General features: G+C 48.9%; 3 protein-coding genes across 3 annotated transcripts; 2 read left to right on the top strand and 1 right to left on the bottom strand.

Annotated features, from left to right (window-relative positions):
• The first annotated feature begins 1,043 nt into the window (after positions 1 to 1,043).
• On the top strand, positions 1,044 to 2,516 carry BDW43DRAFT_243493 (mannitol-1-phosphate 5-dehydrogenase). Its single transcript, XM_032039705.1, has one exon. The coding sequence runs from the start codon at positions 1,190 to 1,192 to the stop codon at positions 2,354 to 2,356; it is 1,167 nt and encodes a 388-aa protein (XP_031894424.1). The 5' UTR covers positions 1,044 to 1,189; the 3' UTR covers positions 2,357 to 2,516.
• Positions 2,330 to 5,757, bottom strand: adaB (chromatin-binding transcription regulator ADA2; the record flags this gene model as incomplete). The annotated part of the gene is made up of 4 exons (XM_032049826.1): positions 2,330 to 3,272; positions 3,390 to 3,627; positions 4,207 to 5,490; positions 5,665 to 5,757. 4 exons carry the CDS (start codon positions 5,755 to 5,757, stop codon positions 2,677 to 2,679), a joined length of 2,211 nt encoding a protein of 736 aa, XP_031894423.1. The 3' UTR covers positions 2,330 to 2,676.
• Positions 5,758 to 6,282: 525 nt separating this feature from the next.
• On the top strand, positions 6,283 to 9,296 carry BDW43DRAFT_293764 (serine/threonine-protein kinase). The gene is made up of 5 exons (XM_032043862.1): positions 6,283 to 6,760; positions 6,863 to 7,012; positions 7,069 to 8,247; positions 8,300 to 8,664; positions 8,727 to 9,296. The coding sequence occupies exons 1-5, from the start codon at positions 6,739 to 6,741 to the stop codon at positions 8,922 to 8,924; spliced, it is 1,914 nt and encodes a 637-aa protein (XP_031894422.1). The 5' UTR covers positions 6,283 to 6,738; the 3' UTR covers positions 8,925 to 9,296.
• Positions 9,297 to 13,820: the final 4,524 nt, after the last annotated feature.

The raw sequence follows: 13,820 nt of genomic DNA, 5'->3' as shown, positions 1-13,820 counted from the left end.
CGTTGTCTCTCATTAGGAAATTTTGGATATAGAAAGGACCCACCCCGGTTGGAAAGATTCCACGAGAATCTGTTGACGGGCTAGATGATGCTGTAACGTTTATCCACCTTGCTTTTTTTCTGAATACAATCACTACTACTTACTGACTACAATGGTATAAAAAAGAGGGACTTGGAAATCATAGTCATCAAAAAATTGGGTCTTCCCGCGGCTGGCGACGTCACGAGTGGAACCCCTAAGTAAGGTCTCGCCAAATAAGGCAACCCGGTTCCCTCCGCTTCTCCTGTGAGTTCGATCGTTTATAGTGGGTCAAAGGATGTATTCAAGGGATGTCAAATGATGACGTTAAGTTGACTACGAACTTACTTACTGCCCGTTATCACTTAGAAAGGATACTATGAGGGAAGATTATTCGAGGGTTAGTGAGTCTATGGAGAGGAAGCCCACTATGACCGGGGGGTATATCATAGGCTCTTGATCATGAAAATAAAAGAGAGAAAACGAGAATCAACTCGTTCGGCTAAAGGGCAAGACTATGAGAGACTTAGAGAGAGCCTGGAATGGTAACCTAGTGTGTAACCCAGGAATCGGGTGACAATATTGGGTCTCCAAGTTCCTGCGTAACGTGATAGCAAAGGGTTGATGATCACGGAATGCCTCGGATCCAAAAAACTAGGCGTCTGGTTGGTGTAAAGACATCCTCAATATAATGACGAAAACCAATCCCCTCGCTTTTTTCCTGTTTTTGCACGGGGGAAAATAGACGGGCGTCTGAGCCCCGGACGACTGCGTTCCTAGTCCCCCATCTGCAGGTTTGATACTATTCCCATGTTCCCATAGGCACGTTCTTTTCCCTTCCCCACTCGAATTCCACCAGTGGTGATTGTAGGGTTTCATTCTCGCCCAGACTTGGTCTTCTTTCCCGTTCCATACAAAGCGTCACTGCATCATTCCTTCCCTTTCCCCCCCCTTCTCGCTCCAACTATATATTCCCCCGTTACCCCTCTTTCTTCCTCAACATCGTTAAACATAACTTCCCATTCCACAAGGACTCTACCTAAATAATACCTCCCACTCTCCACACCACTAACTACTTACTATACTTTCTCTTCCATTGTCTCACTCACTCCTATCACTCTCACCCCCCTTTCACTATCCATTGAATACAACACAACTACAACCATCCATCATGGGTAAAAAGGCAGTTCAGTTCGGCGGTGGTAACATTGGCCGTGGCTTCGTGGCTGAGTTCCTCCACGCCGCCGACTATGAAGTCGTCTTCGTTGATGTCATGGATAGCGTCATCAACTCCCTCCAACAGACCCCGTCATACGACGTCACCGAGGTTAGCGAAGAAGGTGAGAACACCAAGACCATCACCAACTATCGCGCTATCAACTCCAAGACGCACGAGGCCGATGTCGTTCAGGAGATTGCCACGGCCGATGTGGTCACCTGTGCCGTCGGTCCAAACATCCTCAAGTTCATCGCGCCGGTCATTGCTAAGGGCATTGATTCGCGCACGGAGAAGAAGCCCGTCGCGGTGATTGCTTGTGAGAATGCTATCGGTGCCACAGATACCTTGCACGGCTTCATCAAGCAGCACACCGGCAAGGACCGTCTGGAGTCCCTCTACGACCGTGCCCGCTTTGCCAACTCGGCGATTGACCGCATCGTCCCCAACCAGCCCCCGAACAGTGGCCTCAATGTTCGCATCGAGAAGTTCTACGAGTGGGCGGTTGAACAGACTCCCTTCGGTGAATGGGGTCATCCCGACATCCCGGCCATCCACTGGGTGGACAACCTCGAACCCTACATCGAACGCAAGCTCTTCACGGTCAACACTGGTCATGCTACCACAGCCTACTACGCTCACAAGCGGGGCAAGAAGATGATCGCCGAGGCTCTCGAAGACCCCGAGATCCGTGAGACGGTGCACAAGGTGCTCGAGGAGACTGCATCGCTCATTGTGTCTAAGCATGAAATCTCGGAGCAGGAGCAGAAGGAATACGTCGATAAGATCGTCAACCGAATCTCGAACCCGTATCTGGAGGACAACGTCGAGCGTGTGGGACGTGCCCCTGTCCGCAAGCTGTCTCGCAAGGAGCGGTTCATCGGACCTGCGTCGCAGCTCGCCGAGCGTGGCCAGAAGTTCGATGCCTTGTTGGGCGCCATCGAGATGGCTCTCCGCTTCCAGAACGTCCCTGGCGATGAAGAAAGCGCCGAGCTTGCTCGCATTCTCAAGGAGAACTCGGCCGAGGATGCTACTTCCGAACTCACCGGACTAGAGAAAGACCACCCGCTCTACTCTCATGTGGTTGAGCGCGTGTCCACGGTTCAGCACGATACCAAATAAGCGATGTGACACCTAAGCGTTTCGCTCTACATACAACGCTCCTTTATCACCTGAAAACGAAGGGTTCTGAGTCCATCACCGACATGGATCGCCCGAGGAATATTTGATATGATACCACACCGTTCTGCCCGCTGGACGGGCATGAACCGCATGGGATACGGCGAACATATGGACGGCGCGGATGGAAGCATTCAACGGATATCACGGATTAGCATACATGATGATTTGTATTGACTTAGTGCTGAGCATAAGAGTCTAATGAGATTAATGATTATGAGATGGAGCCTCTTGTCCTTTGTAGTTGACATCTGTAGCCCACTTTACAACTTACTGTCCACCCAATTCGGCTGCCTCTTCTCCACAAAGGCCTTCAAACCCTCCTTGATATTGTCCCCCTCGTTTAACCTCTTCTGCCATCCGTCAATTAACAACCGGCTTCCCTCCTCTGCACCCACACCCTCCCATCCCAACTTGACACCCTCCCGACTCACGATCACCGCATCGGGACTATTGGAAGCGATCTGACCCGCGATCTCCAGGGCGCGCGACACCGCACCTTCTGGGGTGGCCACGACCTCGTTGACCAACCCCCACTTCTCCGCCTCCGCCGCCAACACCCGCCGCCCCGTCAAGACCATCTCCATCGCCCGCTGCCGCCCAATCGTCCGCACCACCCGCGGCAACGCCCCTGCAATCGCAACCACGCCGCGCTGCACCTCCGGGAATCCGAAAAAGGCCTTCTCACATGCAATAACTAAGTCCGCATTGACAATCATCTCACATCCCCCTCCCAGACAAATCCCATTCACCGCGCAAATCACCGGCTTCTTGCCACTCCGGCGCGAAAGACCCCCGAATCCCGTGGTTAGCTGGTCCTGTCTCTTTGTCGAGGTGTTGTTCACTTGCGAATTCCACTCTGTGTATGCTATGTTAGTATATAGTATAAAAATAAAACATAGACGAAAAGCATATATAAATAAGAATGGAAAATCAACTTCTTAGATTAGTTGAAGCTATACTTTGCTATACATACCTTTTAGATCTGCTCCTGCGCAGAATGCCCTTCCTTCCCCGGTTAGGACCCCCACCCGCACACTTGGCTCTGAGTCCATCCATTCCCAGATTGCGTGGAGTTCTTGGTGGCCGGTTGTGTTTATGCAGTTTAGGTCTCGTGGGCGGGAGAGGGTCGCAAGGAGGATGTGGGGAGTTGGGAAGGTTAGTTTGGTATACTGAGGGGTTGGGGGTGGGGTCTTAAAGGCCATTTTTTCTCTCTATCTTTTGTTCTCTTGCTCTTTTGGTTTGTTATGGGGTGTTTATGTGGTGTGTTGTTTTTATGTATGGGTGACTGGTGGTTTTTATGGATAAATAGTTGGTTTATAAATGGGGGAGCGTTGCCGAGGCCCGAAATGCGGAGAAGGTTATTTTTTGATTATTTATGTGGAGATCGACTTGATTTGATGGATTTTAGAGATACTCCTAGCACAAGGACTAGTATCTAGGGTGGGGAAACATGGTACTCATTCAGATACTATCTACAAGGGTTGTATTCAAAAATGAGGTCTGATGAGAAAGTGGAAAATAATAATAAGAAACCCCGCTTCAATCAAGCCTTTGTTATGCTCTAACCACATAAACCCTCTGGGTCCCTGAGCAACGCCCAACTCCGTTCGATTTACACCTGGATATATAAAACTGTCAACTCGTCATTCCTGTAGGCATTGCTCTATGCCTTGTTGATCCAACCGCTGTGCACCATAAAATCGTAAATTCGACCCGCCTTTGTCGCGTCAATCTACTCAGTCCTTATTAGCCTGGCATTCTATAATGCGGACGGGAAGGAGAATTCGTACCTTGCAGATGGTCCGCGCGTCCTTCTTTTTCAAGCTGCCTCCTTGCTTCATCGCTTCCTTGAGTAGTGTCTCCTTAACCACAAGATATGGCTTCGGTTGGATATGCAGCACGTTGCACACTTCCACCTCTTCCTTGGTGAGTAGATGTAGGTCTGGTGCGCCGTCGTTCTCGAGCTTCCATGGGATCACTCCGTTAAGTGGTTGGACGACGAACTTCGTCTTGGCTGACTGTGGAGTGGTAAGCCCATCTCCGTTGCTAGCAAAGGCTCGATCGAAGTCGTTCATTGGCAGGTTGGCCGGTTCTGGTGCCTTGTTCACGCCAGAAGCCTTTTGTAACCGCAGAGGGAGCTCCGGTGTGGTTAGCTGACTGGCCGCCGTGGGGCCCTCAGGCTGCGGCGCCTGCTTTGGCCGTGTGCCGGCGAACCGGTCAAAGGACCCTTGTGGCATGAGCCTCTGGGCGCGTTGCTGTTTCTCTTGCTCGTATTTTTCTCCACCCTTAAGGTCCCCGATACCCATCTGCCGCCATTCCTGTAGTTGCGCAATAGCTAGCCGTAAATTGTGCTCGTACTCTAAGCCCTTATTGAACTCTTCAAAGTCGTCGTGGTTCATCATTCGGGCAAATGGCTTTGCCTTGTTCAGCAAATCCCTTTCCTCCTTGGTGCGCTTCTTTTCCAGTGCCGTGTTCTTCCTATATTCGAGGAGATTGTGCTCAAACAGTATCTTTTTGCGCTCCGTCCGCGCCGTCAGACGTGAGTTGTAGATATCAACCACCGTCATCTTCAACTCCATTTCTGCGTCCGTTTCACCATTTGCCGTTTCCCCGGCGCCTGGCTCAAAAGTCATGTGTTGCACCGCCTCTTCCGCATCGTTCATAAATTCCGTCTCGAATTCGAGACGACCAGGCATATAACCCTGCACTTCGTGACAGGCTGGAACACTGGCGGTCGGTTTCTGCTTGGGCGTCGTCGGAGGGGCCGCCTTGGCCGCCTCCTTGCGCTCCTCGATGCGACGTTTCTTGCGGGATTGGAACTCTTCCTTGGAGATCGAGTCGGACAATCGCGTGTCATCCGGATCGGCGCGTTCTGGTAATGGGAAATTCGAACTGTCTAGATATGTGCTGATATAGTGGTCTCGGACTTCCTCCTTGGTGCGGTAACCACCGATATGATCCGCGATGTCTGCCCATGACCCCAACCCATAGATATCCGCGCCTTCTAGCAGCAAAAGCTCCTCATCCGCTCCCCAGTCTTCCTGAAAAATTGGGACTGAATTTTGCTCAATCACCTGGAATGGGTGTGTGGACGGGTCGTGGTTCTTAGACTTCTCTCCGGCTGCAAAACACGGAACGCAGAGATCGTACTCATGGCAGGAGGGGTGAGCGCACGACACGCGGACCTGTTGCATCGTCGTTAGATATATTGATTCAGTGTGTTTCCATTGCGATCGGTTCGTGCTTACCGTCGAAGTCACATCTACCGAACAGATGTCGCAGTGGTACTTGGTGCCGGCTTCCGTGCCGCGTGAGGCGGTCTTCTTTCTTATTACGCCCATCGATCGTGAATCCCTTTCATCCTCCGCTATATCCTGAGCCGTTTCGACGACAGTTCCGAGCCCTCTCGTGTGATCAGAGGGCTAATGTAAAGCGGACCGATCGTGCGTAAGATGGTTTCGAAGGGTTATCGGAGAAGGTCAAGGGGGATGGTCTCCGTAGAGAGGCGGGTAAGGGCCAAGTGAGCGGGCGGTCGAACTAGACAGTACAAAATTGAGAGAACTGGTCTGTCAATCTTGTGAGATAAGTCCCTAGATAGTAAGGATACGATGGCTGATCTCTCTATCGGGAACTGGAAGTCGTAGTTAACTTCGGTAAATAGCGGCGGCGTCAGATCCAGACCAGGTATAGTGGCTTAGCCATCGGAGCTAGTGGCTAGTGCTATTGGGGGCCTGAATATTCAGGGATCTACACCTCCCCCAAGGGAATATATGCCTCAGGCATTACATAGATGGACCCAGGCAGCCATGTTCCTGACCCAATGATGATCGGCGATTTTGCCCCCCTCCTTTGACCATCTCTCTCTCCCTCTCCCGCGTCCCTTCTTTTCCCCTCGATCGTGTTTGTTCCCTTTCCATCGTTCATAACTTGCTCCTGGTTCGACCTGGGTCGCTGTTGGAATTTGTGTCGGCCCTGGTTGTTTGCTGTTGTTTTTCTTTCTCTTTATTCGCGACTTGACGCGCTGTACAGTCTCCGATCTCTATCAATCTATCGCTCCCCTGTTCTCCTCGGGGTTTCCTCTTGTGTGTTTCTGACCGCTGTGGCTGTGGCGGTACCGCATCTCTTGTCACTGCACCAACCCTTTGGGGTACTAACGAACGACCTCCTTTTTGTTTCATTCCCTCCCTATTTTTTTTACTTTACTTTTTCCTTTCGCCTTCTTTTTGTTATATTTAGTCTGGGGTAAACCTGATCCAGTTTCTACACGATTCCCCAACTTCTCTTCCACCTTTTCCCTGGATATCATAAAATCGCCCATCACAATGTCTTGGAAACTCACCAAAAGTATGTCCCCTCATCTTTTCTTTCTTACACAATCTATATATAGCATCACCTTGGCCCATTCTGCAAGTACAAGATCTAACCAACTTGGCTTGACTTATGTAGAATTAAAGGAAACCCACCTTGCTCCTCTAACGCAAACCTTTACCCGGTCGTCATCCACATCAACGATTAAGGGCGAGTCCGGCGAAGAGACCCCCGTGGCTTCGCAGACTCCGACTCCGATGATTTCAACATCGAATGTCAACGGGATCAGTATGTTGTTTTAAGTTTCTGCCGTTCTCGTGGACCCGTCCTAACATGTGAATAAGATGCCTCGGAATCTCTCGTGTCTCCTCCCGTGGCCCCCGTTAAGCCCGGTATCTTGATCGTCACCCTCCACGAAGGCCAGAATTTTGCCCTTTCCCCACACTACCAACAGATCTTCAATTCCCATTTCCAAAACAATAACTATGCTATGCGCCCCAGCTCCTCATCTTCTCACTCCGCTCATGGTCAGGCGGCATCATTCGTCCATAACGGCCGTCCTCAGTCGACTAGCGGGGGTATCAATGCCGCCCCGACAATCCATGGTCGGTATTCGACTAAGTATCTTCCCTACGCCCTGTTAGATTTCGAGAAGAATCAAGTTTTTGTCGACGCAGTTTCAGGGACACCCGAAAATCCCCTCTGGGCCGGAGATAACACGGCTTTCAAGTTCGATGTGTCCCGTAAGACGGAATTGAATGTTCAGCTGTACCTCCGGAATCCGGCCGCCCGGCCTGGTGCCGGTCGTAGTGAGGATATCTTCCTCGGTGCAGTGAAAGTACACCCGCGTTTCGAAGAAGCACCTCCGTTCGTGGAGGACCCCAAGCTCAGCAAAAAGGACAACCAGAAGGCGGCTGCGGCCCATGCAGCCCAGGGACGCCATCTGGGCCAATTGGGCGCAGAGTGGTTGGACCTTCAGTTTGGTACTGGTTCGATTAAGATCGGTGTTTCGTTTGTCGAGAACAAGCAGCAAAGCTTGAAGCTAGAGGACTTCGAATTGTTAAAGGTCGTGGGTAAAGGTAGTTTTGGCAAGGTCATGCAGGTCATGAAGAAAGATACGGGCCGTATCTATGCCCTCAAGACGATCCGCAAGGCTCACATCATTTCCCGGTCGGAAGTTACGCACACCCTTGCGGAGAGATCGGTGCTTGCACAGATCAATAATCCTTTCATTGTCCCCTTGAAGTTCTCCTTCCAGTCACCTGAAAAATTGTATTTCGTTCTCGCCTTCGTAAACGGTGGAGAGTTATTCCACCATCTCCAACGAGAGCAGCGTTTTGATATCAACCGTGCCCGTTTCTACACGGCTGAGCTGCTTTGTGCATTGGAATGTCTGCATGGCTTCAAGGTCATCTACCGTGATCTCAAGCCGGAAAATATCCTTCTCGACTATACGGGACATATTGCCCTTTGTGATTTCGGTCTATGCAAGCTAGACATGAAGGATGAGGATCGGACAAACAGTAAGGCATCTGTATCTATGTCTTTCTTTGGCTTTCCTAACTTGATTGATAGCATTCTGTGGAACACCTGAATACCTTGCGCCTGAGCTGCTGCTGGGCAACGGATACACAAAGACTGTCGACTGGTGGACGCTGGGTGTCCTCCTCTATGAGATGTTGACGGGTCTTCCCCCATTCTACGATGAAAACACCAACGATATGTACCGCAAGATTCTACAGGAGCCCTTGACTTTCCCCAGCACTGATATCGTTCCCCCCGCCGCCCGGGATCTTCTCACACGGCTACTCGATCGTGACCCACAACGTCGTTTGGGTGCCAATGGTGCCGCGGAGATTAAGTCGCATCATTTCTTTGCCAACATTGATTGGCGCAAGCTACTCCAGCGAAAGTACGAGCCAAGCTTCCGACCCAACGTGGTATGTGATAGAACCATCGCCCACCCTTGTCTTTGCATTTTGACTATAACTAACTTCTGCAGGTTGACGCGCGTGACACAGCCAACTTCGACCGGGAATTCACTTCAGAGGCACCTCAAGATTCATACGTGGACGGACCCGTTTTGTCCCAGACTATGCAGCAGCAGTTTGAAGGCTGGTCTTACAATCGCCCGGTTGCTGGTCTTGGAGATGCTGGCGGCAGTGTCAGGGACCCATCTTTCGGCAGCATTCCCGAATAAACGGAAGCCTTTTCGTTGCATTAGCACTGGGTTATTTCAAGCCGAAGCGCGGTCTGATGTGTGTTTTAGTCTGTCCTCCTTTTGAGCACAAGGAGTCAATGGCATCTGTGTTGGAACCCTTTCTCTGGTGATCTCAACTGAGCGCTTTTCATCTGCTTTTCATTTCTAATCACGGCTGGTCCAAGGCAGTCTGTTTAGGAGACCTCTGGTTTAGAACATTTCTTAGCGATTTTTCACTACTCTATTCCCGCATATCCCACCCAACCCCTTTTTTTTTTAGTTTTTTATCCTCTTCCGGGCTGGAACGATTCGGACAATTTCTTTGTTTCTTTGACATAACTACTGCATAGACAACAATGGATCATCTACTAGGTTTCCGATCTGCTATTTTGATGATCGTATCGTCTACTTTATTGGATGCTACCATCTAGACTTCCACCGGATTCTTCAACAATGGATAGGGAGCTTCATAGTGCTTCCTAAGAGATTGCTATCTATCCCGCATTTCTATTCAACCGTATTCTTTTCTCACTGAGAAATATGGTGTAACCAAGACATCCAATACTATGGTGAATTATATGCTTCGAGAAGAGGAGATTCAAGCTTGAGCGTATTGGAAACTTGGCAGAATTTCTGTATATTTAATCCCTAGAATATAGTAGTAGTATTCACTCAATACGGAGAGGAGAGGACTTAGATGCCCATCCGCGAAAGCGCACGAATGGGTGATAGGAGGGTGTCTATCCTTAAATTCCTTGAGGTGTTTTTTGACCATGTTAATACCATCAAGCATATCGGAATTTGGACACTGCGTGACCTCATCCTCTACAAGGCCTCGAGGATCTTGACGTAGCTGGCCTCTTTCTTTCTTTCTTTTTTTTTTCTTTTTTTTCCGCATGTTCTGGAGCAGGAGAAGAACCCATGTCCACCACAGTATCCCAGCAGTGACTAGACGAAACCTGATAGAGAGTATGTGTGCTGATAATCGGGGACCTTGGGGCATATGCCCGGCTGGAATTCTATGTAACTGATAAACTTGACGTGAAGTAATTGCTTGGAAGGTGTTAGACCTTAAAAGCAATCATAGGAAAGGGGATGGTTTGTGAGTGTTTGCCAATGCATGTATTCTGGTATTAAAACTCGATTATACTGCAAGTAGGTGATTAAAATTTGATGACCTTCTTATCTGGAGCTTCATACTCGGTTCTATGTTGGCTGAAGAAATATCCTAAGTACGTACACGTCAACGTCAGTGGACAATCGTCAGCTGCAGTGAATTTCGTAATGACAGTCTACATTCACAATGTGTTACAAAGATGCGGAGCACAAAACGACCCCTCATTTACTTTCGTCTATCCTGAAGGGATACTTTGAAGATTGCCCTAGAGACTACAATCAAGTCACAGAAACGATCTCCCCCCTCCCGGTGACCAGAGATCCACACCGCAAGTATTCATAGTATTGGGTCATAGCTTCTACTTTCTATCAATCTGTTTCATTTCCATAATGACAGATTCTCAAAGCTCTTATCACTCCAGTTCTTTGCACTGCAGCTAGACCGGGCCCTTCTGTTCTTCGGCTTCCCTTTCCAAAGCAAGTCCAGACTCCTCAATGATCGAAAGTAAACTCAACCGTTGCATCTTAGCCAAGGCGCCGGTTCTTGGTTGACATACAAAAAATACAATTTACGAAGCCACGTAGATGAGATTTTCAACGTTTTAGCTGCGAATCCCGCCACTATTATCACCGAGCTGGAGCTGAGGCTTGGACGTGTAGCTTTGACTCCGAAAGATGAGGGCAGCTAGGTCTCTACTTGCGCTTCAGATGTCTTGCCAGTGTTTGATCTCGCAAGCGTGGCGAAGTCCTGTATGTCAGGGAAGAGTGAGGTACCCTGCTTGAGGCTGGAACAATTAGCGGTCGATGGAAAGATGTGACTTGTCCCGTGCACTTATTGTGAGGTAGAGGGCTTTCAGATATGCTGTTGACTAGATATGTGTAAGATCTATCTCCATTCGCTCATAAGGTCTGGGTATGCATTAGGCAGAGAAAAATCTTTGCGGTGGGGGTGCTTCACTGAACAGGCTGTAGGATGCTACTTGTCGTATCGACTTCTGATAGAGTCTACGGCATTATAAGAATCTCCCATGTCTCTGTTTTGTTAAGCTTAATTGTAATCATAGGGATTCATAGTGGACCTCAATTTGTATGGGAGCAGCTCCGATTGACCTCATATCTGCACGCCGTCTTCTTCTCTGTTGTAGAGGCTTGACGTGTCAGAGAACGCCGTATACTTTACTTGAATAGTAAACGCCAATGTAGCTAATTGATATAGAGCATATAGGCAATACAGATAGTCACAATACCCTCTCCATCATTCTGTATAACGCTTCGCGAGGTCAAAACCCAAGATTCCTACGAATATATCAGTCAGCTACCTAGGCCACAAGCGAGGGAAAGACATGGCGAGAAGGCGAATCAACTAAGCATAAATCGGTAAACGGGTATTCTACCACGCCATTTAGTTCCTTGTACAAACTGTACCAAACTGGCTCTCAAGAGCTTCCCGCGTATTTAATCGGTACTTACTAAGGTGTATTCGCACGCGCAATGTGCCGTCTCTGGATGAAGACAAGATGTAAGGATCGGCTACGCTTAGTAGTCTTGCCAGATTGTCGAATTGCAAGTCAACTTTAGTTGAACTAGGCTATTAAATGCATATCGCCATACAAGATCGAATGCTCTGAACGTAAACATATCGAAATTGATTACTTCATGTGGTACACTGTACCACTCTCATAACGTATATCTTGTATATGGAACTGCTAAGCCAATTGGAGTGAGTAATGAGCAAGACCTCTTGCTCAACCCATTTCCTAGTTTAGACAAATGAAGTCCGAAAAGGTGGTAATGTGTGTCCTGTGATGCGGTTGCCTTTTCCTCTGCCCTGTACTGATGGAGTTTTGAAAGTTCGTTGGCCTCTTAGATGACTATCATAAGCATGCATACATGACGGACGTCGCAATCGTGAATCTAGAATATACCGAGTCTTCACCTGGGCTTCAACAGGATCATGGATTAAGCTAATCGAAGTAAAAGCAGAAGAAACCGAATGGGCCAGTATTACACATGGCATTATAAAATAGCCCCTTTTGTCTCTATCCGGAGCGGAACTGAATCCTACCTACCAAAATTCCACCATACGGCTCATACCAATCCATCCAGCCATGATGTTCTGAAGATTGGTGAAGCAATATTGTACTCAGTTTCTCCCTTCCGTTACCTTCTATTTCCCAGAAGTGGCCCCACAATCCCGATGGAGTCGAAGAAGCAGGGTGTGGCGCCGCTATATGGTCATATCTAACTACTTCGAACGTCCTGCAGATGGATAAATAGCCATCACGCCATTCCTGCTGAGAGACCCTTGCCTCTCTATTTGGTGTTGTATCACACGCAGATTGAACCCTCGCTAGTGCATGACGGTCAAACTTGAGTCATCGGCACGATTTTGCTAAATGATATTTAGGAGACTGATGCATCGAATCCTGGTCCTGGCTTGGGTCTGAGGGTTTCTAGTTCTCCAGTCCGCCTGTAATGATTCATACACAAAGAAGCAACAATATCGCCGCCAAGCAATAAACGCTCCGACAGGGGGGAATGCCTATCCCAGTAAAACGTTATATCAAAAAGGCTTGTAGACCTGGAAAACAACAAAGGAATCATAGGGCATGTGAGCAATTACCCGATCGGGAACCAGGAATTCTTTGATTGGAAGCATGAAGCGAGTTGGACTGGTTGGTGACACGCGCATAGATATGTGTGTCAGCGTGGATTTCAATGCATAGCGGTGTTTGATGTAAATGCTTTGCAAGCAAGGGCAGATGTGGGAATATTTATAAGTATCGATTGCCGCGTCACCTGACGATGTAACCCTACCTGCAGAGGTGACTTGATCCTAAAGGACCCATGCCTAGGGTAACAAAGCCATAATCAAGAAATAGATGATTGGTCTCCCGTATCTTTTACCGGAATGGTGATAGGAGGGAAGAGATAGTGTGATCTGGTGCCAACATCGCTTCATTTTAGCCGAACTGGGTCAACACCTGTTTTAGCATGAACTAAGAGGCCAAGGGCTCTCGAGGATGCTATAATCTGACTGCGTCTCGGGAATCTCGGCTTGGTAGCCTCATGATCGTCTACATTCCTTTGATGTGTAAGGGTTGCGCCACATGGGAGGTCTGGCCACCTTTTTTTTTTTTTGTTTGGGAAGTATGGAACATGTAGAAGCTCCTAGCGTAGATTGAGATGTACGAGTTTTGCTTTCGGTTACGAGATGACATGTAAGGAGCTTCTAGAATGGAAATGACGCAGCTAGCTGTCGATGGAAGGACAGCACATGGACATATGGACTGGGCCTCGTGGATGCCGTTCCATCCTTAGCTGCATATGAAAGAAAAGTTTAAAAGGAAAAGGGGGAAAGAAAAGACACGGGAAATGAACCATCAGACGATCGGACAGGCCGAACACAAGAAAGAACTGGAGGCTATCGACCGAGTCATGAAACGGCATTTGCTTGACCAGGCGACTTACCAATGTGTACCCTTTGTGAGACCTTCTGGCCTCGTTCTCTCTTGCCGTTGGCTCTTGTCCTCCTCAGCTAAGCAACAGACCAGGGAGTTAAGCCTCGCTAAGACTTGTCCAAGAAGGCATGGCGATGGGCTACCTGATTTGGCGGAACCTAATTAGATTATCCAGGGGTTCGAGGGTCGGAGGTCGGATTCCTTCTGTTAGTCTCTAGCCAGTTCATGGGATGGCGATGTTGCCTGCCAGTCTTTACACCGAGCTCGAATGAGCTACCCTGCAAGCATGGCATCAGGAACAAGGGAATGCAGCGGAGTG

The sequence above is a fragment of the Aspergillus alliaceus genome (assembly GCF_009176365.1).
Source record: "Aspergillus alliaceus strain CBS 536.65 unplaced genomic scaffold BDW43scaffold_81, whole genome shotgun sequence".
Classification (NCBI taxonomy): Eukaryota; Fungi; Ascomycota; class Eurotiomycetes; order Eurotiales; family Aspergillaceae; genus Aspergillus; species Aspergillus alliaceus.
Note: the sequence above shows the minus strand (reverse complement) of the source record. Positions and strands in the feature narration are given on the sequence as shown.

Bases quoted from the DNA above. Each gene is read 5' to 3' on its own strand.
- BDW43DRAFT_243493 (XM_032039705.1), top strand. From the start codon at position 1,190: ATGGGTAAAAAGGCAGTTCAGTTCGGCGGTGGTAACATTGGCCGTGGC.
- BDW43DRAFT_293764 (XM_032043862.1), top strand. From the start codon at position 6,739: ATGTCTTGGAAACTCACCAAAA. The intron at 7,013-7,068 runs GTATGTTGTTTT...CATGTGAATAAG, and splicing joins ATCGAATGTCAACGGGATCA to ATGCCTCGGAATCTCTCGTG. The intron at 8,248-8,299 runs GTAAGGCATCTG...CTTGATTGATAG, and splicing joins GGATGAGGATCGGACAAACA to CATTCTGTGGAACACCTGAA.